This window comes from Monodelphis domestica, chromosome 1 (genome assembly GCF_027887165.1).
Source record: "Monodelphis domestica isolate mMonDom1 chromosome 1, mMonDom1.pri, whole genome shotgun sequence".
Taxonomy (NCBI): Eukaryota; Metazoa; Chordata; class Mammalia; order Didelphimorphia; family Didelphidae; genus Monodelphis; species Monodelphis domestica.
Window position 1 is genome coordinate 493,945,114 of NC_077227.1, and position 23,388 is coordinate 493,968,501.

At 39.8% G+C, this 23,388-nt stretch overlaps 1 protein-coding gene across 1 annotated transcript; it reads right to left on the reverse strand.

Moving 5' to 3' along the window:
- Positions 1-13,841: 13,841 nt before the first annotated feature.
- Positions 13,842-20,514, reverse strand: PCK1 (phosphoenolpyruvate carboxykinase 1). The gene is made up of 10 exons (XM_001377770.4): positions 20,177-20,514; positions 19,739-20,012; positions 19,107-19,288; positions 18,193-18,396; positions 17,907-18,094; positions 16,841-17,003; positions 16,159-16,383; positions 15,937-16,068; positions 15,321-15,416; positions 13,842-14,862 (listed from the first exon to the last, which is right to left on the reverse strand). The coding sequence occupies exons 2-10, from the start codon at positions 19,960-19,962 to the stop codon at positions 14,408-14,410; spliced, it is 1,869 nt and encodes a 622-aa protein (XP_001377807.2). The 5' UTR covers positions 19,963-20,012; positions 20,177-20,514; the 3' UTR covers positions 13,842-14,407.
- Between the last annotated feature and the right edge of the window lie 2,874 nt (positions 20,515-23,388).

Below are 23,388 nucleotides of genomic sequence, written 5' to 3' on the forward strand. Positions count from 1 at the left end.
CTAAGGCAGAAGAGGAACAAGGGCTAGGCAATGAAAGTTAAGTGACTTGCCCAGGCTCACCCAGCTAGGAAGTGTCTGAAGTCTGATTTGAAGCCACATCCTCCTATCTCCAAGCCTGGTGCTCTATCCCCTGAGCCACCCAGCTGCCCCAGTTGTGCCAGTTCTTGAATGAGAGTTGAGCTGAGTTCCATAGCCACAGTTTAACTCCCATCTCACCCATTCGTTTTCCAAATGCGAGGTGTAGCTCCTATTTTAAATTTCTCTTAAAATTTCTTAAGACTCTTTTGCCCAAACGGTGGAAAATAACTTCCATGTATCCTTGATTATGAGGGATAGTTTTGCAAAAATAAGGCTTGACCAAGATAAATAGCCAATAATAGAGCCCATTACTCAGGGTGATGAGAAAAATGAACAAGACAGTACCCAGATCATGCACCAAAATATTATATCACTGAGTTATCAAGACTAGAAGGACATTGTAAGAACTTCTGAAATTTCAGTCTCTCTTTCATGCTGTAGTGAGTAAAAGCTGAATTTTTTTTCCTCTGAGGTATTCCAAATGAAAATTAATTCCTTAAATGGAAAGAAGCACACATCATTTATTGTATTGTGAAACACATTTTCCAGAGAATCAAATGTTTAGTTTTTTATTCACATGTATTTTATTTTATAGTTTATGAAACAGCCATGATTTTCTTTGATTAGAAAAATTCACTGCCAAAAAAGAAATGGGTCATAGGTATTTTTTTTTGATCCAGTTGTTAAACATTTGCCAGCACACCTCTTATTCCTAGGTTCTTTGCCCCTTGTTCCAGAGACCCATGATTGCCTTCCCACCTTTTTCTGATAAGATGAAGTGAAATAAGTAAAGAGAACACAAGATTCCAAGTCAGGAGTAGACCTGAGTTTAAACCCAGGCTCCAATACTTAATGACTGTGTGACCATGAGGAATCCACTTATCCTCACTGAATCTAGGATGTTGATGATGATAGTAACACGGAGGCCACCTCCCTCGTGGCCCTGAGAAGAAAGGGCATTCAGAGTACTTTGAAGTCTTAAAAGCATGATTTAGACATCAATTTCTATTATTACTGATGCTCATAAAATTAAAAACTAGAAGGATGATTAGAGGTTAGTGTGATGGGACAAAGATTCCTCGGTGTAAAGTGGGAGGACCTGGGTGCAAATCTTTGATCATACAGGGAAGAGATATCAGAGATAAGATTGGAACCTAAGTCCTATGTCCCTGAATCACTGCTCTTTAGTAATGTGGTGAGGAGAATGCCATAAGATGAATTGGAGGGCAAGGACTGGTGTGCTGGGAAGCAGGGCTGGGGAAAAGGAATTTTTTTGATGGCACTTGCACAGCTGTTACTGGGCATGGACTAAATGCCATTTACCAAGTGGATGACCATTCTTCAAGCCTATTTACTCTTAAAAATGGAGAGTTTACCAGGAATCTAGTGGCTAGAGAGCCTGGTTGTCTAACCCTAACCACTCAAATGGAGAGAGGCAACCAGGAATCTAGAGCCCAGAGAACCTGGTTGTATAACCCTAAGCACTTAACTTCTACATGCTCTAGCAAAGCCTAGTAGGAACAGAATAATTGCTTTGGCAGAGGGAATTTCCTACAAGAATAAAAAATCATCACCAACAAAATGGGCATAATAATAATTGTGTAACCTGCCTTCCAGAGTGCTGTTTTGTTCATCTTAAAGTACCATATCAATATGAGAAATCAGTGTTCTCTAGTCCAGAGCCCACTGTAGAAAAATAGAAAGAGCACTGACTTGGGGGTCAGAGAATGTGGGTTCAAATCCTACCTCTAGTTCTAATTCCTTGACTTCTTAAAACTTAAAAATTAATTAGCTTCTTTGAATCTTATTTTCCAACATCTTTAAAAGGAACAGGTTGAATTTCCAGGCCCTTCCATCTCCAGATTTATGACCCCAACATCATGCAGGGGAACCTGAGAACCAGAGAAGGAAAGGAACTTACCTAAGTTCATACAGGCTACAATCAGCAGAGCTGGGATTCAAATCTGGACCCTCTAACTCTGAATACAGCACTCTGGTCTTTAAGGTGAAACTTTTCCCTGGTTTCTCATTATCCCTAGAAATGCAGTAAAGCATAACAGTGCCAGGGGAGGAAAGCTATCTTTAAAAAAACAACAGGCTCTTCTTCAGAAAAACCGGAGGACAGCTGTTGTCCATCCCCTCATCCTAGTCATTGCATAAGAAAGCTGAGTCTATAAAGAGTTTAATTATGTAATTTAAGTCATTTTCTTGGGCTAGACAAATATTTACAGCATGCTTCACACAAATAACTTTGCCCAGAGAAGATTTCTGCTGCTCACTCTGGCTTGGAAAGCTCAGAGAATCCTCCTCATAAATTTGCATAGCCCATTACAGAAAGGCACTGAAGATAGAAATGTGTCTGTGGCAAGACAGCTCCTGCATGGTGTGTGCTCCTAGCAGGTGGTAGACACCAACTGGAAGGAAAAAATATCAATGAGAAGAAATTTGCAAGTTTCAGCAAGTAGGACCTGTTTTCTGCTTCCCTTTCTGTCACCTTTCCAAGCCTCCTCCTGGAGACAGAACAACGTTTATACATTTGTGGTTTGTTACTAAGATCCTAATTGCTTCAGTCCAGAAGGAAGTTCTGGCTTTTTTTTTTTTTTTGCTTTCCTTGTCAGGAAATTTGCCCTATTGATGACGCTGATGGACACAAAAGTGGGAGTTGTCATCTGTTAAAACAAAGGAAGAGGGTCTATATGCATCCATTTCCTTAATGACAATATTTCTGACCTAAATACTCCATTATGATTAGATAGCTCTTTGTGGACCCAACAACCCAGGAAATGCAAGTATTATTATCCCCATTTTACAGACAGAGAAACTGAGATGTAATGAGGGGACCCAGGTCACCTGGTCAAAAAGGGACAGATTAAGGAATAGAACTCAGTCCCCAGATCATAACCATTCATTCAATGTTCTATTATATCATATTGTCTCTCAACAGACATAGAAAAGAATCATCAACTGCTCAAACTGATGGGCCCCAAGAATTCACTAGGGCCAATCATCTTCCTTTACTTGTGCTAGATGAAGATTGGGGAAGTTCAGCCTGGAGAAGAGAAGACTCAGGGACATAACTAACTTTCAGTATTTCAAGGTCTGTCACATTGTTGTGGGATTCGATTTATCCCTTTTGGCCTCAGAAGCCAAGAATAACAACAATGAGTGGAAGATGCAAAGAGGTTGATCTAGGCTTGTGGTCAGAAAAAGCTACCTAAAAATTGGAGTTGTCCCAAAGCCTTAAGAAGTTCTTGGTTCCCCTTCCATAGAAATCTAAAAGAAAAGACTTGGCAACCATTTGTTGGGTATATTATAGTAGGGATTCCTTTCACTTGTGAGCTGGGCCAGACAGCTGCAATTAGTAGGAAGAGAGGGAGAAAGGAAAGGAGGGAGGAAAGAAGGAAGGAAGAAAGGAAGGAAGGAAGGAAGGAAGGAAGGAAGGAAGGAAGGAAGGAAGAAGGAAGGAAGGAAGGAAGGAAGGAACGAAGGAAGGAAGGAAGGAAGGAAGGAAGGAAGGAAGGAAGGAAGGAAGGAAGGAAGGAAGGAAAGAAAGAAAGAAAGAAAGAAAGAAAGAAAGAAAGAGGGAAGGAAAGAAGGAAGGAAGGAGGGAATGAGGGAGGAAGGGAAGAATGATCATATGTTAACTTTGGAAGAGATTTCAGTTTAAGTAAAGGCTTATCTAGCTAATCTGAAAGACCCTTTCTTACTATGAAGTTATGTGAAAGCATGTGGAATATTGACAGGAAGGAAGGAGGTATCATGACAACAACAATAATAAATATATATAGAACATTAAGGCTTACAAAGCATTTTCTTTATAACAACCCTGTGAGATAGGTGATGAAAGCATTACTCCCATTTACGAAGGAGAAAATGAAGACTAAGAAGTTAAATAACTTCTCAGTCACATCATCAGGAAGGGACCAAATCAGGACTCAATCTAAATTTCTCTAAATTGTGGTCTTTCTACTGTCCTATAAGGATGTCACAGAAGAAAGGAAGAAGGAGGGGTCAATATAAGGGCATTGAAAGCCCATAGAAAGCATCCAAGTTTTTCAGTTTCCATTTGACTGACTACAGTGATGATGGATGATTAAGAACATATGATAACCAGATTGCTTATCATCTCTGGGAGAGGGGAGGCAAGGGAAGGAGAGAGATATTTTGGATCTTATACTTTTTGAAAATGTATATTGAAAATTGTTATTACAAGTAACTGGGAAAATATATCTATATATGTATACATATATTTGTATATATACAGAGAGAAAGAGAGAAAGAGAGAGAGAGAGAGAGAGAGAGAGAGAGGAGAATGTATGATAACAAAATGTCACTGGATTTAGAACAAGAGGTCCTATGTTAGACTTGGACTTGCAATTTGCTACTTGCCATTCATTATCTGGTAACCTTTGTTACCAGAAAATCACTGCCCCTCTCCATCTCAATTTCCCTATATGTAAAAAGAAGTAGTTTGGCTCCAAATCCTATGATCCTTTAAAAAATAAAATAAAAGAGTTAGGCAAAGACCAGCATAAAGAAGCAGCCAGCAGCAGATGATTTCTGCCTCAGCATATTGGATTCAAGCTCCATCCAACGTCTATGGACCTTGAGCTAATGCAATAACCCAGTACCAGGGAACCCCATTCACTCCTGGTGGTATCTTTTTTGTTAACCTATGGCACACTGCTCTTTGCTCGATAATTCTGATGAGCCTGGGCAGTAGGAGAAAGGTCTATGGGTAGCCGCCAAAATAAGAAACTGCAGACTTAAACAATGTTTCAGAAGGCATCTAAACCTTACAAAGAGTTTCCATGTCAAGTATGTGGGGAAAAGGGACAAACCAGGATGCTTGCAGTTTTTTAAATATGTGCAATTTCTTCTCAGGAATCCTTTTTTTTTCTATAAGAAAGAACTTAAATTCATAGACCCAAGCCTCTAGAGCTGGAAGAGGACTTAGAATATAAAACGTCAGAGCTAGAAAGGACCATAGAGATCATCTTAACCTCTCTTTTTAAAAATAAATCAGATTAACTATATCTACTATACTTACAATTATAAACATTTTTTAACTACTACATCAGTTGCTCAGGACTTGAACAGTTTTGATGCTCAATAAATATAGAAAGAAAGAAAGAAAGAAAGAAAGAAAGAAAGAAAGAAAGAAAGAAAGAAAGAAAGAAAGAAAGAAAGAAAGAAAGAAAGAAAGAAAGAAAGAAAGAAAGAAAGAAAGAAAGAAAGAAAGAAAGAAAGAAAGAAAGAAAGAAAGAAAGAAAGAAAGAAAGAAAGAAAGAAAGAAAGAAAGAAAGAAAGAAAAAGAAAAAGGGAGGGAAGGAAGGAAGGAAGGAAGGAAGGAAGGAAGGAAGGAAGGAAGGAAGGAAGGAAGGAAGGAAGGAAGGAAGGGAGGGAGGTAGGGAGGGAGGGAGGGAGGAGGGAAGGAAGGAAGGATCCCTGGTATAGTGAAAACAGACAGAGATAGATCAGTAAAGCTGGAGGGGAGCTTAAATAATAGTGATGCTTCATTTCACTTTAGACTCAGGTGTTTCACCCATTTCCTCCATGGCCTTAAGAGCACCTCTACCTCTGAAAATATCCTTTTTTCCTTTATTCCCCACTCCAATTCTGGAACCATTTCTGTCATTATCTTATTGCTTTAGGAAACTTTTATTGAAGTTTGCTAATATTAGTGGTAACAGGCATTTTTGCTTTACATCTGATCTTAATGGAAAGATGTCTAATTTTTCTCTATTCCATGTTTATTTATGGTTTTAGATAAATAATATGTAATATATTATGAAAAGTTCTATTTATTCCTATGCTTCCTACTATATCTAACAGAAAAAGGTGTTGGATTTTGCCAAAATCAATGTATTAATATAATAATTTCATTCTTATTATTTATATTAATATAATGTTTATATTAATGTTACATATATTAACATACCTTACTGTAATTAGAGTCTCTCTCATATTGATCCAAACCTGCATTTCTGGTATAAATCCAACTTGATCATAGTGTATAATCTTTCTAAAATGTTGCAATGAATTTGTTAATATTTTATTTTAAATGTTTGTGTCCATTTTCATTGGAGATGTTAGTTTATAGTTTTTGTTTTCTGTCTTGTTCTTCCTGATTTAGGTACCAGGGCCATATTAATATCACAGAAAGAGATTTGAAAGACACCTTTTTTCCTTATTTTTGTAATCAGTTTATATAATATTGTAATTACTTTTCTTTGAATTTTGATACAATTCACTTATAAATCATCTGGTCCTGGAATTTTTATTTCCTTTGGGAGTTCACTTATGGCTTGTTCAAAGTATTTTCCTGGATACTCAGTTATTTAAATAACAGAAATATAGAGACAGAGAGAGAAGTAGACAGAAAGAGACAAAAATAGAAATATATACAATTTAATAGAGAACCAGATACAGGTAGAGAGAGACAGAAAGAAATAAAAATAGTGTCAGAGAGAGAAACAAAACCAGAAATATATATAGTTTTATTTAGACAGGTCGAAACAGAAATATAGAGACACACAGAAAGAGACAGACCTTTAAGCAAGTAAAAGGAAGATATTATGAAAGATACAATAGAGGGATAATACCTTGAGTTTTTAGAGTACTTGATACTTCTCTCAATAGAGCACGTGGTCCAAGGTTGCTGAAGGTGATAATAGTAAGAAGAAAGTTCCCACTTTGGTTCACACTTAATATTTTTACCAATGACTTCAATGAATCCCTAGGTGTCAGACAGGTAACTTTTACACAGAATGCAAGGCTAGAGATGATTAACAGAGTCAAAGTCCCAAAAAAAATCTTAATAAGCTAGAATCACAGACTGAGTCTAATAAGATCAAATTTAAGCAGGATATGTGCATAAAATAAATCAACTTCACAAGTACAGGATGGGAAAAGTGTTGTTAGACAACCATTCCTTTTGTTACTCAAGACCAAAGTCCACTAGTAGAGGATCTTCTACAATGGTGGAGAGCAAGGCCAGCCTGAGGAGTAGTATAGAGTTGGGGAGCATGAAGAGACTTAGGAGATGCAAAGAGACTGAAGAATTTGATGTGCTCTCTCTCTCTCTCTCTCTCTCTCTCTCTCTCTCTCTCTCTCTCTCTCTCTCTCTCTCTCTCTCTCTCTCTCTCTTTCTCTCTCTCTCTCTCTCTCTCTCTCTCTCTCTCTCTCTCTCTCTCTCTCTCTCTCTCTCTCTCTCTGCCTACCTGTCTGTCTGTCTCTGTCTCTCTTTCCCTCTTTTTTCTCTCTCTGTCTCTCTCTCTGTTTCCTTCTTCTCTCTCTGTCGTGTCCCTCTGTCTCTCTCTCTCTCTCTCTCTCTCTCTCTCTCTCTCTCTCTCTCTCTCTCTCTCTCTCTCTCTCTCTCTTTCTCTCTCTCTCTCTCTCTCTGTCTGCCTGCCTGTCTGTCTCTGTCTCTCTCTTTCTCTCTCTGTCTCTTTCTCTCTGTCTTGTCTCTCTCCCTCTCCCTCTCTGTCTGTCTGTCTGCCTGCCTGCCTGCCTGTCTGTCTGTCTGTCTCTCTGTCTGTCTCTGTCTGCCTGACTGCCTACCTACCTGTCTGTCTCCCCCTCCCTCTCTCTCCCTCCCCACCCCCTCTCTCTTTCTTTCTCTCTCTTTCTGCCAATTCCACCTCTGCCCTTCCTATAGGCATCATCATTACTCTCCACCAATGAAAAGAGAGTCCTATACCAAGGAGCTTTAAGATTTGAGTTGTATCTGTAAATGGCATTCTGGTGTGCTATAAACTAAGTTGAATCAATATTGTGGCATGACAGCCAACTCAATTGGTGTTGGTACCATCTTAGGTTGCATTAAGGGAGACCGAACATTCAGACCAAGGGAGGTGATGCCAGCACTGTCTTCTGTCTTTATCAGAGTCCATCTAGAAAACTGTGATCAGCTCTGGGTGCTACACTTTGAGAAGGACATTGATGATTTGTCCCACAAAGGGGTGATTAGGTTGATTGCTCTGCCAGATGAGGATTGGTTGAAACTAGAGAAGTCTTATGAGGTAGGGGGGGAGTGAAGGGAATTATAGCTCTTTCCAAGTATTTGAAAGCCTTAAATAGAAATGAGTTTAGATTTGCTCTCTTTGGCCCCAGAAGGAAGAATTAGGAGAAATGGAGGCCTTTCAATGGTATTTGCAGAGAGGCAGATTGAGATTCGATATACAGAAAACTTTTCTAACAATTAGAACTATTCAACAATGGAATGGGCTTCCTGAGGAGGTTGTGAGTTTCACATCACTGGAGATCTTCAAGCAGAAGTTGGATTACTACGAATGGAGTAATTCTAGTCCATTACACTTCAGACTAAATGACCTCTAAGGTCCATTCCAACTGTGAGATTGTGAGATAGATAAAGCAGCTCTGGCCATCCCTCACTCCGGAGCTGGATATTTGAATGGCAAGGACAAGCCGGACAAGCAGAACTGAGCAAAGAGACTGCTCTGTCGTTTTAGGAGAGATGGCCATAAGTTGTGAAAAATCTGTTAGAGCCAAAGGAGAAAAGCAATGAGGAGTAGGGAAAGAAAGGGATAAAGTGACCAAATTTTGTTAGGAATGGTGGTAGCCAAAAAGAGGTTAATGAGAATATCTTTTCAACATTGCTGGGTTTTCTCTGCCTCCTTTTGATTTTCACAAAAGGTTTCATGAGGCAGACTACTATTTTGTCATTGTGGTAAGATGTTTGCATTTTCACAAAAAAATTAGAAATCTGAGTTCCTAAAATTAATGGGGACCATGAAGAATTCCAAAGGTAGAAATTCATCTAAAAAGCCTTGTTTACTTGTTTCCTGGAGTCATGGTAGAAATACTTCCAATAACTGACAGAGAAGCAAGAGGCCTGGGACTTTGCTCTAGTTCCAACACTGCATGGCAAGAATAAGTAGTTTAACTACCATAAACCTTGCTTCTTCATGTGGAAAACCAGGGGCTTGAATTGGTGGTCTCTGAGTTGTCTTACAGCTTTAGTACTAGACTTACTTATAATCAGAAAGACCTGTATTCAAATCCTGATCAAACACACTTCCTAGCTGTGTGACGCTGGGCAATTCATGGAACCTCTCTGTGACAGTCTTCTCATCTTTAAAATAAAGGGCTTGGATTCCATGGCTTCAAAGGTCCCATACACCTCTAAATCTATCAATTTATTTGTATTTCTATGTGTTGTTAAAGTAGAAAGAGTTCGTATCAGAAGACCTGGGTTTGGATTCTGACTGGGCTGGAAAGTTTCCCCCTACCTATGTGGCATTAGACAAGAAATTTAACATTTCCAGGTTTTCATTTTATTTTCTGGAAAATGGGGGAATTGTACATAAAGATCTCCAAATTTCTGTCTACCTCATGTAAAAAATGAAGCATCCAGAGGCTGCATATATTAAATTTAAAATTATATGTTAATCAAGTGTTAGAGAAAATCTAACTAGCTAGTGGACTCCCACCACAGTCTAAACAGACACTAAGGAATTTGAGCAGGGCAAAAAGTGGTGTGTGTGTGTGTGTGTGTGTATGTGAGAGAGACAGACAGACAGACAGACAGACAGACTGACAGACAGACAGACAGACAGACTTGGAGGCATCAAATTGAGCAGCTGAGTAGCTAGGCAGAGCTGGACAAGAAATAGACATACATATGAGTATCTAGCAGGAGAACTGGACCAGAGCCAGCAAGAGCACAGCTAGGGAGAGGGGCAAAAGAGAGCCTCTAAAGCACATTTTATATACCCCTTATGACATCATCATCCAGGCCCTCCCAAGACATCTCTGATTGGAAAATAGTTGCTTAAGAAGTGGCCTCACAGACTTCAATTCCTCCCTCACCACTTCCTCACAGGAATGCCCAGGACCCTCCATTGCAGTCCCCCAAATGACAGCTGCTCAGGGTACTGGATTCATTTCCTGAGGTAATCAAGCAGCTTCTCAGCCCTGACCCCTAAATCCTGTATTTCTTTACAAAGACCTTAACAAAAAGGGAGAACTCAACTCCGTTTCACAACCTGTGGAGAAACTGTTTGAGCTTTAAAATAAAGTTTTTTTCAAGGTGGCTAAAGAGAAAATTTCACACACCCCTCTTTTTAATAAATTTAATAAATAAAAATTAATATTGATCAATTATAAAATAAGAAATAATTAGTAAATAAAACATTAATTTTCCACACTCCAATTCTGTGCACCTTCTTATCTCTGCCCTGCCTACCTTCCTGGGTAGTCATGAAAACAGCAAGATAGTAAATGAGAACACAAAGCAGAAACATTAGATCAAGCGTTCTTACCTCAGGCCCCAATACTATTATACACTGCAGAGGGACTGTGCCAGGCTTAGTCTGGCCAGGAAGCGGCTTGCCCTTGTATCGAGTTCTTCCACCTCTTGCACGCTGCTCCTCCTAGAAGCTCTGATGCACTCACTCTGACTCTATGCCCCTCCAACCTTGCTACGCTACAGGTCAGCAAGTGAAGAATCAAGGGTGTGAATCTTGTGTACGTTTCCAAGTTATTGCACATGAACAATGTGTTTTCTCTTCCTCAAAGAACTGGAGATTCCCCAGTGAACAGGCAAAGTGCCACACTTAAAAAGCCGCACAAGAGCACACAATAACGCCATGCTCACTGGCTTTCCGGGCTGCCAAAAGATGAGGAATGAGGTGCGCGCTCATTGATTGAAGGAACAGAAGAACAAATTGTGGTAGAGAAATGTGAAGAAATATTCACGTGCCACGAGGAATGACAGGTCAGGAAAGACTCAGAGAAGCTTATGTGAATCGATTCAGCGAAATAAGAAAAACCAAGAAAACCCTGGGCAAAAGCACGATTCCACCTCGCTGGGACTCCTTTTTTAGATGACGTCTAAGGTCCTTCCCAGCTCTGGAACTATGATCCTATGCATGAATACAATTATAATAATGTAAAAGAAAAAAAAACACTGCCAGTCAATTGACCAGAGCAGCTCCAGAACACAGATGAGGGACAAACAAGCCTTGTTTCTTCAGGGCAGAGAGTGCAGGATGAGGTATACACCTTTGGAGATGATCCAAGTTCATTTACTAATTTTTCAAAATCAGTTAAATGAACTATTTCCTTGTTATAAGAAAGTCTTCTGCTAATGGAGTGTGGTACAAAGAGACTGCCAGGGTTGGGGGGTTGAGCTTCCCTTAAGCATCCGAAGCATTGGACATGACTGAAACAACTCAGCAACAAAATGTGTTCTAGATAACGAATTTGTTTCTCCTGTTATTTGAGAGCACACATGGCGATCTGCAAGGCATGAAGCTCAGTATTCTGGCCAGCCTTGCTCTGCGTAAGAAAACAAGCACCAAGAATCATTGTTTCCGTTCTGTAATCTAATGGACATGCGACACAAAGTGCACACAGAACATCTGGGGCCTTCAGAAGGCCCAGCAACAAAACTTTTAGGAAAAGTGTGGCTCACAGTATCTCATACAGTGGTTGGATTATAATGTGCTTGAAGGCAGAGGCTCTATCACCACCTCCTCCTTCATCCCCAACATGCTGAGTTTAGCGCTGGTCACACAGGAAGAATTTGTCATGCTATTGTTAGCAGGCAGCCAGTGCAGCAGACCGAATATTTGAAGTCAGGAAGATCTGGGTTTGAATTCTGCTTCGGTCACTCCCTGGGTGTATGATTCTGGATAAGTGATAACCTCTTTCAATCTTGATGTTTCCTCATTCTGTAAAATGGAGAGGATAAAAGCACCTACCTTCCAGGGCTGTGGTGAGAATCAATATGTGAAAAGTATTTTGCAAAAGTTAAAGTGCTGTAAATGCTAGTTATTGTTATAATCATTATTGTTCTTATTGACTTTCCCCTGCAAAAGACTTTACATCCCTCATCACATTTCATCCTACTGATAACCCTGTGAAATGGAAGTAAAATGAATATTATCTTCATTTTTGTTATTTAAAAAAATTTTTAAACCCTTACTTCTGTCTTGGAGTCACTACTGTGTATTGGCTCCAAGGCAGAAGAGTGGTAAGGGTAGGCAATGGGGGTCAAGTGACTTGCTCAGGGTCACACAGCTGGGAAATGTCTGAGGCCAGATTTGAAGACAGGACCTCTCCTCTCTGGGCCTGGCTCTCAATCCACTGAGCTACCCAGCTGCCCCCTATTATCTTCATTTTACAGATAAGGCTAGTAAAGGTTTAGTGACTGGTCCAAGGGCACACAGCTAGTAGGTAACAAAGGTGGGATTCAAATCCAGGTCTCAAGACCCCAGATCCAAAGTTAATATTTTTCCAGTCAACCACAGCTAGTAAATGATAGTAACTCACCTGGATACAGCTCTTCAAAATCTACTATTTTCCCAGTTACCCTAATATTCCCATTTTACAAATGGAGAAACTGAAGCTCAGGAGTCTTCAATGACCTATCTGGTACACAATACAGTTAGGAGGCACCAACAGAAATGAGAGTCAGATGCATGTGTCCTGACTCTAGCACTGGAGCTTTTTATGGTTCTGCCTCTTCAAAAAAAATGAGACCCCCCGCCCAAGAATCTGGGAAAGCCTTTCAATTCATTGAGTCATTAGAAAACCCATGGTAAAACCTCGCCAGAGGGAGCTGTATGAATTCTCCAACATTTATTAGTCAATTGATATTAAAGTTGTGTTTTAGAGGCAAAAAGCACCCAGGTCCTCAGGACCAGAACTGAGCAACATCAAATTTTGATGGTCAAGTCCTACAAAAAGGGCCTTCTGAGTGAAGCAAGAAAAACCCAAGAAAAGGGGAATCACTCCTTCAGAATTTTATATCTTGCCCAGCAGACAATTTGAGGAAAGAAGGACTTCTTTTGGATCAGAACTAGGCATCCTTTCATACACAGGCTCTCATGACAATAGCCTTACAGTAGGGAGGAATGATGAAAGTACTATCATTTTAAATTCTTTTTTTTAAACCCTTACCTTCCATCTTGGTGTCAATACTGTGTATTGGCTCCAAGGCAGAAGACTGGTAAGGGCTAGGCAAGGGGGGTCAAGGGACTTGCCCAGGGTCACACAGCTGGGAACTGTCTGAGGCCAGATTTGAACCTAGGACCTCCCATCTCTAGGCCTGGCTCTCAATCCACCGAGCTACCCAGCTGCCCTCTCATTTTTAATTCTTGCAGCACTTCCCAAATATTTTACCCAGTTATTTGGTTAATTCAATTAATCTGAATAATTTTCTTCAATATTACTTTACATTTTATTCTCTTTCTACTTCCTCTTTTTTCTTCTTTTCCTCTTTGACCTTCTCTGAGCCAATGAATGAAAATGGGTTTCTGAAGGGCTTACTGTATGGCCAGCATTGGTTTAAGTATTAGGGATACAAGTGCTACAGCTGAAGATAGAGCCTGTTTTTGATAAGCTTACATTTTAAGGAGAAGAAGTGGAGATGGTGAAGGATGATAATATAAAAAGGGGAGTGATGGCCTCGGAGGGTCTTTCCATTTGGAAAGTTGCTGGAATGGTGAGTAGATTCACTGGGGACAGACTGGCATACCCTTTCTAGGAAAAATGGCCATATTGATTGGATCCCTTTCCTTCCTCTCTTTCTTCTTTGTCCATTTCCTCCCTTCTCACTTGTCCCACCTCATCCCTCAGCCACTAAGTGCTGTCATAAATACGCTTTTTTCCTCCAGTAGTGGGAATGTTTCATGTAATAGTTAAGCACAGAATTTCTTGTAATACCTAGCCACCATAGAGTCCTGAATGCCCTTTTGCTGTGTGACTCAAAAAAAAAATTCAAGGAAGCAAAATATTTTCTACAAAAGTTTATTGAATAATTTCAGAGTAAGTCATGCCAAAAATTAGAAATCACATAAAGGTAAGGAATAGTGTATAAAAATAATTTATACAGATAAACTAATAATAGTAGCATTTCATTCTAGTAAAGACTAACCAGTAATCTTTCCCAAGAATTTTCTAAAGATGTTAAATATATTTTAATAACAGTACATTCAGGTATACACACATACACACACACAAACACACATATATACATCTCAAGTATTTTTTCTTTCTGAGTTTCCTAGTCCCCTGTGATATTGCTAAGATGAATAAGGGCTAATGTCTAAGTGTTCGTAGAATAAAGGAGACATGACTAAGATTTTCCCTCCCAATCCTGAAAAATTAAACCGTGCTTCTCAGAGTTCCTACCAGGCTCATCAGTGCATTCATTATAGTGCTACCCCAGTGCATTTATTATGGTCCTATCCTCGGTGCCTGGTCATTCACTTGGCTAGGCATCTTATGAAGGGGAAACTAGTCATCGGTATCCCCCCACAACAAAAACCAAACATACAACAATCCACCACTAGCTTGATTACATCTGGCTTATTCTTTGCTTAAGGGCAATGACTTCCCTTTCAATTTCATAAGGCAGGTCAGTATTGACTTGCTCTTCAAAGTACTTCTCAATGTCCTCCACCTCTTTCTCCCAGAACTCCTTGGAGATGCTGAAGAGCTCCACCATGTTGATATCAGTCAGGCCCTTGAGATTGAAGGCATCTTCAGAAGGGATGTAACCAATGGGTGTGAGTTTAGCATTGTCTTCTCCATTGATCCTGTTGAAGATCCATTCCAGGACACGGGAGTTCTCTCCGTATCCTGGCCAGAGGAATTTGCCTTCCTTATCCTTCCGGAACCAGTTGACATGGAAGATCTTGGGCAGTTTAGCTGCCGGGCGCTGAGCCATGCTGAGCCAATGAGCCAGATACTTCCCAAAGTTGTAGCCAAAGAAAGGTCTCATAGCAAATGGGTCATGCATGATGACTTTGCCTGTTAAATAATCAGAGAATAATATGAAATGCATATGCCGTCTCTATCTAGCAATAATCATTCCTGATAAAGTGGGTCAGAATTCCTGAGTCATTAGAATAGTATAACAAATATCAAGGAAGAGCGAGAGTATGTGCAGTAATGAATAAAGAGCCAGCCTTAAAGTCAAGAAGCTGACTGATAAATATTAGCTATATGACCTTGGGCCAATTTTTTAACCTTTTGCCTCACCGTATGTTTAAGACTTTAAGTGATAAAAAAAAAAACAACTAACAATGGAATTTCCAAAGATCTGGATCAAAGAAAAAAATTCATAACTTATGCTGTACAGATAATGACAATAAGAAAAAAAATAAATGTTCTACAAGGCTGATGGGTAACTAGGCTAGGTGTTTTAAACACTAAAAGAAAAACCCATTAGCAAACGCTGTGGTTTTAAATTTTGATTTTCCCTTTACCTTTGTGCTCAGCTGCTGCTGTTGCTTCTGACCGCATTGAGGCCCCGACAAATACTCCATGCTGCCAGTTTATAGATTCATAGACCAGAGGTATACCTTAAGCAAGAAAAATTGTACGTTAGAGTTGGGACTCCTGCTCACACACGTCAGCACGACCTGGAAGCGACCCATGGTTCCCTAAAACTACATCACTAGGACGTAAGTCCTGGCACGCTCTGCTACAAAGCTCGAAAGGTTAAGAGGACAGACCTATTGATCGAGTGTGCCTGTCATCTGAGGACCAACCTAGTGAAGCGTAGGCAAGCTCCCTGCCAGAAAGAGATCCCCGCTTTGTTTGCTCAGTGTCACAAGCGGTCCCCACAATGGTGCTGTCTTGGCTGTAAAATATTGGCCTAGAATTTGAGAAGTAAAATGGCCAGTGGAAGCATCGAAAATGTTCACTAGAAACCTAATAACTAAGTGAATCACTTAAACTCTAGGTGGCTGAAGCAGTTCTCTAATATACAGATAGATAGCAACCTACACTGGTGGAGGGAGTTACCATGCCCACAACAGAAAAATCATAAGTCCTAATAATAACCCACATCTTTTAATTATTAGTAAATGCCATTCTTACCAACAGGTCGACGGCCTCCAAAGATAATGCCCTCTATTGGAACTCCTTCTGGAGACTCCCAGGCAGGGTCAATGATGGGACACTGGTTTGCAGGGGTGCAGAACCGGGAATTGGCATGAGCACAAGGCTCTCCTGGATAAGGCAGGAAGAGAGATGATGGTTAGAATCATATCTTAGAAGAAATTCTGCGTGTGCATCATCGTCCCATTTGTGTGCTCTTACCATCCTCTGGAGTCCATTCCTTGTTTTTCCATGATGTAAGTGTAATTCCTGGGCCTAAAGGCTCATCAATGCCTTCCCAGTAAACACCCCCATCACTTGTTTCTGCCACGTTGGTAAAGATGGTGTTCTTCTGAATAGTCTTAATGGCATTGGGGTTCGTTTTCACAGAAGTTCCAGGAGCAACTCCAAAAAATCCATTTTCTGGATTAATAGCCCTTAAATTGCCTGAAAGTTAAAAAATTTTGAAGTAGAGGTGAATATGAAACAAGTATTTATATTTGAAAATGTATTCCAATTAGTTTTAAGCAAACTTTTTTTTCCGGCCAAATTCAAACCCTTTTCTGTATTCCTTAGTTTTACATTAAAAATCCATTTTAATCTGGAATTATACTTGTTTTGCTTCTGTAAAGCATTACATTAAATTTCAAGACTTGAATATCTTTTGATCCTCAGATAGATTCCCATCAAACAACATTTTGACTGGTTACATATGAAAACAAAGTCAGCAACATATGGATTGTATTTTTAATCCAGATTTTTAATTAAAGGAAAATGCTTTCAGAAATACATTTCTAACAAAATCATTTCTCATGGAAATATTTGTAAATAATTTAAAATGTTTTGAAAGCAAAAAGAAATTTCACCTGATCCCCACAGGCACGTGAAGGACAAAAATAGTTACCTTGCTCATCAAATTTCATCCAAGCAATATCGTCACCAACACATTCAACTTTCCATCCTGGAAGTGTTGGGTTCATCATTGCCAAGTTGGTCTTTCCACAGGCACTAGGAAAAGCTGCAGCAAAGTACTTCTTCTTACCCTCAGGATTTGTGATGCCCAGGATCTGTTGGAAAACAGAATCCTTAAAGAATGGCAATTTGTCCCCTACTGTAGGTTTTTCAAGAGCCAAAAGAGGAAGGAGATTCTTCTACATCTGAATCTTTTTTTTTTTTTGGCATGAGTGCTTCAAAATGCTAAAGTCAAACTGACAAAAATATTGACTAGAGCTCTCCTTAGGTCTACTCTTATCTGGAAGTCTTAAAATAGCCTTAAACTATCATGTGAACACATTCATCAAGTGGAATTTCCTAATATTTTCTGCAACATATGTCACCATTTATGCCCCACTGAGTCCCACTTTTGTATTTACTGCGACTTTCAAGAGCCAAGACAATCTAGAAGAGGAATAATGTGAAGATCTGCATTCAAATCGGAGGTATGCCACTATACTACCTGTATGATGCAAGACAAATTATTTTGGCTCTTTGGGTCTCTCTTTATCTGTAAAAATAAGGGAGTTGGACTAGATGATCTCTGAAGTCTCTTCCATACATCTCTAAAGCTATAAGCCTATAAGTCCATTTCAAATCTATGCAAATATAAAATATATTTAATAGAATTATATTATCTTAGAATTGAAAGAGATCTTAAAGTTGATCTAGACCAATTCTTATATGAAACATTCCTCCCCTCTATAACCTCCCTGACAAGAAATAATCTAGCCTCTGCTTTAGCAAATATTGTGATAGAATATATTACTTCATAAGCAGATTGTTCCAACTTTAGACTGTTTTAATTATCACTAACTGTCTTGCATATAATAAACACTTAATAATGCTTGCTGAACTGAATTATGCCACAACCTGTCTCTTTAAATTCCCATCCATTAATTGTAGATCTTTCCTTTGAGATCTATTACAGAATAAATCTAATCTCTCATTTTTTGTTGTTTTTGCTATCATCTTACCAGCATATGTTCTGCAAGCCAGCCTTCTTCCTTAGCAATCCTGCTTGCTATTCTGAGGGCAAAGCACTTTTTCCCCAGGAGGGAGTTTCCACCATAACCACTTCCAAAGGAAATAATCTCTCGGCGATCAGGAATGTGAGCAATGAGGGTCAGTTCTGGATTACAGGCCCAGTTGTTGACTAAAGGTTCTGTAGAACATGACCAGACAAGTCAGTATCCATTCCTCTGAATGGAGTTTACCTAAGCTTTGACTAAAGGACAAATAAGTAGGTTTTAGTACACTTACTTTTTAAAGGTAAGGGGCAGCCCACAGAATGGAGGCATTTTACAAATTCCCCATTTCCCAGTGCTTCCAAGACTGGGGTTCCCATGCGGGTCATGATCTTCATGCTGGCCACTACATAGGGAGAATCTGTCAGTTCAATGCCAATTTTTGACAGAGGAGAACCAATGGGACCCATGCTGAAAGGAATGACATACATCGTTCGGCCTATGAAACAAGAAAGAATAAATGAGAAATGATTCAGAAATCTCAAGCTTCATTTAAAGAATACTCCCTGGTTCCCTCTTTAGCCACATATGAATTATTTCCCACTTAGAGCATGCTCTCTTCCCCCAATAAACAACCCTGATAAGGAGATTTAAGTACATATTGGAACTAGAATAAATAGTAATTTATCATGAAAATTTACCTTGAATTATTAAGTTATTTGACATATGCATGTGCATACATATTTGACATGTACATAACCTAGGCAGCTAGGTTAGACAGAGTGCTGGATTGAGAATCAGGATCTGAATCCTGCTTAAGACATTAGCTATGTGACCCTAGGCAAGCTGTGACTTCTAGCATCCATTTCTTTATTAGTAAAATGAGGAGGATGACAATAGCTCCTTACTCACTGGATAGCTGGGAGAACCAAATGAAAGGTATGATGTACTTTGCATACCTTAAAGTGCTCTATAAATGCAAACTATCATAATCATTACTAGCAATATATATATAATTTATATGCTTCAATAAAATAATAAATATGCTTCTTGACCTGAGTCATTTTCACATGTGAAATCTGAAAACATTAGAGGCAACTGCATTATGTTTCTAGCAAAAGAAGTATCCTGTTTATGGTTAGAATTATAACGGTAGATAATCATGGAAAAGTTATACTTGTTTCTTGCCATATTAAATGTTTTATTTACCTTTCATGCATCCCGGAAATCTGGCATTGAAGGCTTTCTCGAAGTCCTCCTCAGACATCCAACGGCCCAGTTGGCTAATTCCAGTCTTGGGGATTGGCACTGTGTCTCTTTGCTCCTGGGTGATGATGACAGTTTTGCTTTCAATTCTGGCCACATCTTTGGGATCAGTAAGAGCCAACCAGCTGGCAAAAGCAAAAATGTATATATTATTACTGCAGTGAGTTGAGACAGTGGAATCTAAAGATAAATGTTAATACAGGTGCAAATTCGCAAGGCTTCTTCCAATGAAATGCATAGAAGTCTCAGGTAGAAGAGAGCTCATGAGCCTCATAAAATTATAACTAATGTTAAGTGGGAAAATGGTTTAGAAGTGGACTCTATTTTAGAACCCTCCCTTCCCAACGCCTCCCAATTGAGGCTTAATAATAAACGTTTGAAGAATGAATGTATGAATGAGTGAATGAGCACTTTTAAAAAGGCTCAGGAGATTCCACAAAATTGGTAGATAAATCAAGGAATCATACAATAATTCATTAAAGGTTTCTCATTCAAAGCTTCCTACAGACACAAAACAAGAAAGAACAAGCCTTCCAAATTCCAATTAGGATTCTTACGTTTTCTTTTTCCCTTACCAGTTGTCGTACTTCTTCAGTTTCTTGATCATGCCTTGTTCCACCATACAGTCAATAATGTTCTTGTTCTCTTCCTCAGAACCATCGCAGATGTGAATTTTGTCCGGTTGGCACAGCCTGGCCTTACTCTCCACGAAGTCTCTGACTTCTTGGGGCAAGGCGTCCAAGCTGCCCTGGACAACCTGGGCAGAGTGGTTCATGTTATTGTGAATCTGGGGAGCCATGATAGTTGGACCGGAAGAACGGAAGGGCAGGTCAAAACGATCAGCACAATCTGAAAGTGAGACAACAGAGACCTCTCGCTTAGTCCCACACCCTCAAAAGGACATCCAGTCATTTGTCTAGATTTCGTGTCCCTAGATAGCGATTGCATCTGGAAATAGAAAATGAATTGAACTTTAAAAAGTCTAGACAGCTATAAATGAAAGCTCTACTTACATCTCCTCTCTTTGGAGAGTCGGAGAGTGAGGTGTTTTGGCTGGTGCTGTTTTCCAGTTTCTTCCTGCCCTTGAGGCTTTTCTTCCCTTTAGGAAGTTTGTGTCTGAAGGCACACCCTTCTGCCTTAAATACTCTCCAGGAAGGGAAGCCCAACCCCCTAATCTGGGATGAGGGAGGCTTGGCCCTTACGTCAGAACAGTATCTTTTGGACAGCAGCCCACGGACTTCTCTAACTGGGAACAACTTGCGACAACAATGGGCAGAAGGGGAGGGGGCAGTGTTATCATTTAACCGCCAGCTGATTAATGAATGCTAGCAGTTTTTTCTCCACTGGACTGCCCCCAGCGAGCCCTTGCACAACTTGTTGACTTGCTAAAAACTTTGCCCAGGTTCGGTGCCAATGCAAAAAAGGGAAAAAAACAGAAACAAAAACAATCCACAAAGTATTTTCTTGAAAGGCAGATGGGGCTTAGTGTAGGGAGTGCTAAGAAACTTGGACTGTTTAGATTGTTGGCAAAGGATAAACAGGCACACTTTGTGTACAGCTACTGGAGGTTGCTAGCAGATAAAAAAAAAGTGGATTAGCCCATCGTCCTAGGGCTATTTCCTCACCTTGGCCCAATCCCCCGAAGCCAGAGAAAGTCTAGTTTATTGGCCCAGGCTGAGAGCCTAAGGATTTAGTGTATTTAAATATTTGACTTTCTGATTAAGATCTACCCTTCTGCTTGCCGGAGGCTGGGGATCCAGACTTGGCTCACAGCTCTGCCACTCACTTACTTTTATAAATGCAAAGTGTCCTGCAACTTCCAAGGGCTATAAGAATGTTAGCTGGTGCCATTCTGGGCCTCAGTTTCCTGATCTGCAAAATGAAAGGATTGAAGTAGATGTCCTTTGGGGTCCTGTGTAGCTATGAAGCTCTTATTATTTATTTTTTTAATGCTTGATTTGGGGATCCAAAGGATTTTCATTTCTAATTTAGGATTAGACATCCTATACCTGTAGATATTCCTATGCATATTGAAGGGGGGGGGGAATGAAAGCATGAACATGATGTATTTTTAAAAATTAATATGATGAACTGTAACAGACAAGTGGGGTTTTCTTCTATTAAATTCAGTCAGACAATAAACAGTTACTAGCTTAGCCCAGGTTTCTCTGCTTAGATAAATTACTCTTTCAGAATGGATAAAATAGTTCTGGACCCTCAATCAAGAGAGGAGGGAGTGGAGAAGAGGGGAGAGAACTATGGTGAACTGATACTGTATGCCTACCACTGTGATAAATGCTAGGGATACAAATAGAAACAACAAAAAACAAAGACAGTCCCTGCCCTCAAAAAGCTTACATTTTTAATTATATGTGATAATACATGTACAATCCAGTGGAATTGCTTGTCAGCTCTGGGAGTGGGGAGAGAAGAGGGTTGGAAAAAAGGACTCATGTAACCATGGAAAAATATTTTAAAACATTTTTTAAGTGCTTTTCAATTGGGAAAAACAACAAATAAAGAAGTGTGGGGTTGGTGGGAAAGTAGGACTCTGGGGTGTGTTAGAATAAAAAGTCTGGGGAAAAGAGGGATATAATTAAACTCTTAGTTTTTCTTAGATAGCTTCAAATCAGCAGGAAACATCTCTTGGTCTCCCCAGGTGTTAGTGCCTTCCCTTGTGAGAATGCCACCCATCTGTTTTTTAAACCCTTACCTTCCATCTTCAAATCAATACTGTGTGTTGGTTCTAAGGCAGAAGAGAGGTAAGGGCTAGGCAACTGGGGTTAAGTGAATTGCCCAAGGTCATACAACTAGGAAGTGTCTGAGGCTAGATTTAAACCCAGGACCTCCCTTCTCTAGGTTTGACTCTTAATCTACTGAACCACCTAGCTGCTCCCATTCACCCATCTATTTTGAATATAATTGGTAGGAATCTAATTATTATCTTCCTCATAAGAATGATAAAGTTCCTTCAGGTCAGGGACAATATAGACCTTTCTTTGAATCAGCAGTGCTTAGCTCACTGCCTGGCACAAAGCACTTAGATCTTTTGGGATTGGCTGGTTGATTGATACATTAAGACTGAAAGGTTTTAAATAATTATATAGAAAATTTTGTGTCGTATGTTAGAAGCAACAGGTAAGCATGGAAGTTTTTCAAGCAGAAAGTGACAGTGTCATAGTTATGTCTTCACAAATATTAACTTGGTACCTGAACTGAAGATGAATTAGACCAATTCAAATCAGATCAATTAAGAGACTGTCAGTCAACAAGCATTTATTAAGAGCCTACTATGTGTCAGCCACTGTGCTAAGCCCTGGAGATACAAAGAAAAGCGATGGCAGTTACTGCCATCAAGAAATTCACAGTCTAATGGGGAGACATAAACAAGCAGTGACAGTCTCACAGGGGAAGACACTAATACCTGAGGCCACCAGGAAATGGCCCCTGGAGAGGGGAGTTGGGCTGAATCTTGAAGGAAAACAGGTTACCAGGAAGCAGAGGAGAGAACTGAAGTATTACCTTCAAGGAACTGTATTGGTCCAGTCCAGTGCTAACTGGTTTGCAGAACAATAGAGTGAAGTGCATGAAGACTGAAAATAAAGGATCCATGATCCAGTGGAAGATTTTATATTTGATCCTGGAGATAATAGTGAATCACTTAAGCTCATTGAGGAAGCTAGGTAGCACAGTGGCTACATACAGTGCTGGGCCTGGAATCAGGGAGATTCATCTTCCTGAGTTTAAATCTGGCCTCAGACACTTAGCAGCTTTATGACCTTAGGCAACTTGCTTCACCCTGTTTGCCTCAGTTTCTTTTTCTGTAAAATGAGCTGGAGAAGGAAATGGTAAAGTATTCTTGTATTTTTGCCAAGAGAATTCCAAATGAGATCATAAGAATAAGATACCACTGAAATGTTCAACAACAATAAACTGACTGAGCTGGGGGAGAGGCCTAGATCCATTCTTTAGAAAATTTTCTTTGGAAGCTAAGTGAAGGATGGAGTGGAGTGGGACTTGTTACATGATCAATTCAGAGGTGATGGGAGACTGGACTAGGTTTGTGACCATATGAAGAGAGAGAGACAGAGAGAGAGAGAGAGAGAGAGAGAGAGAGAGAGAGAGAGAGAGAGAGAGAGAGAGAGACAGAGAGAGAGAGAGAGAGAGAGAGAGACAGAGAGACAGAGAGAGAGAGAGAGACAGAGACAGAGACAGAGACAGAGAC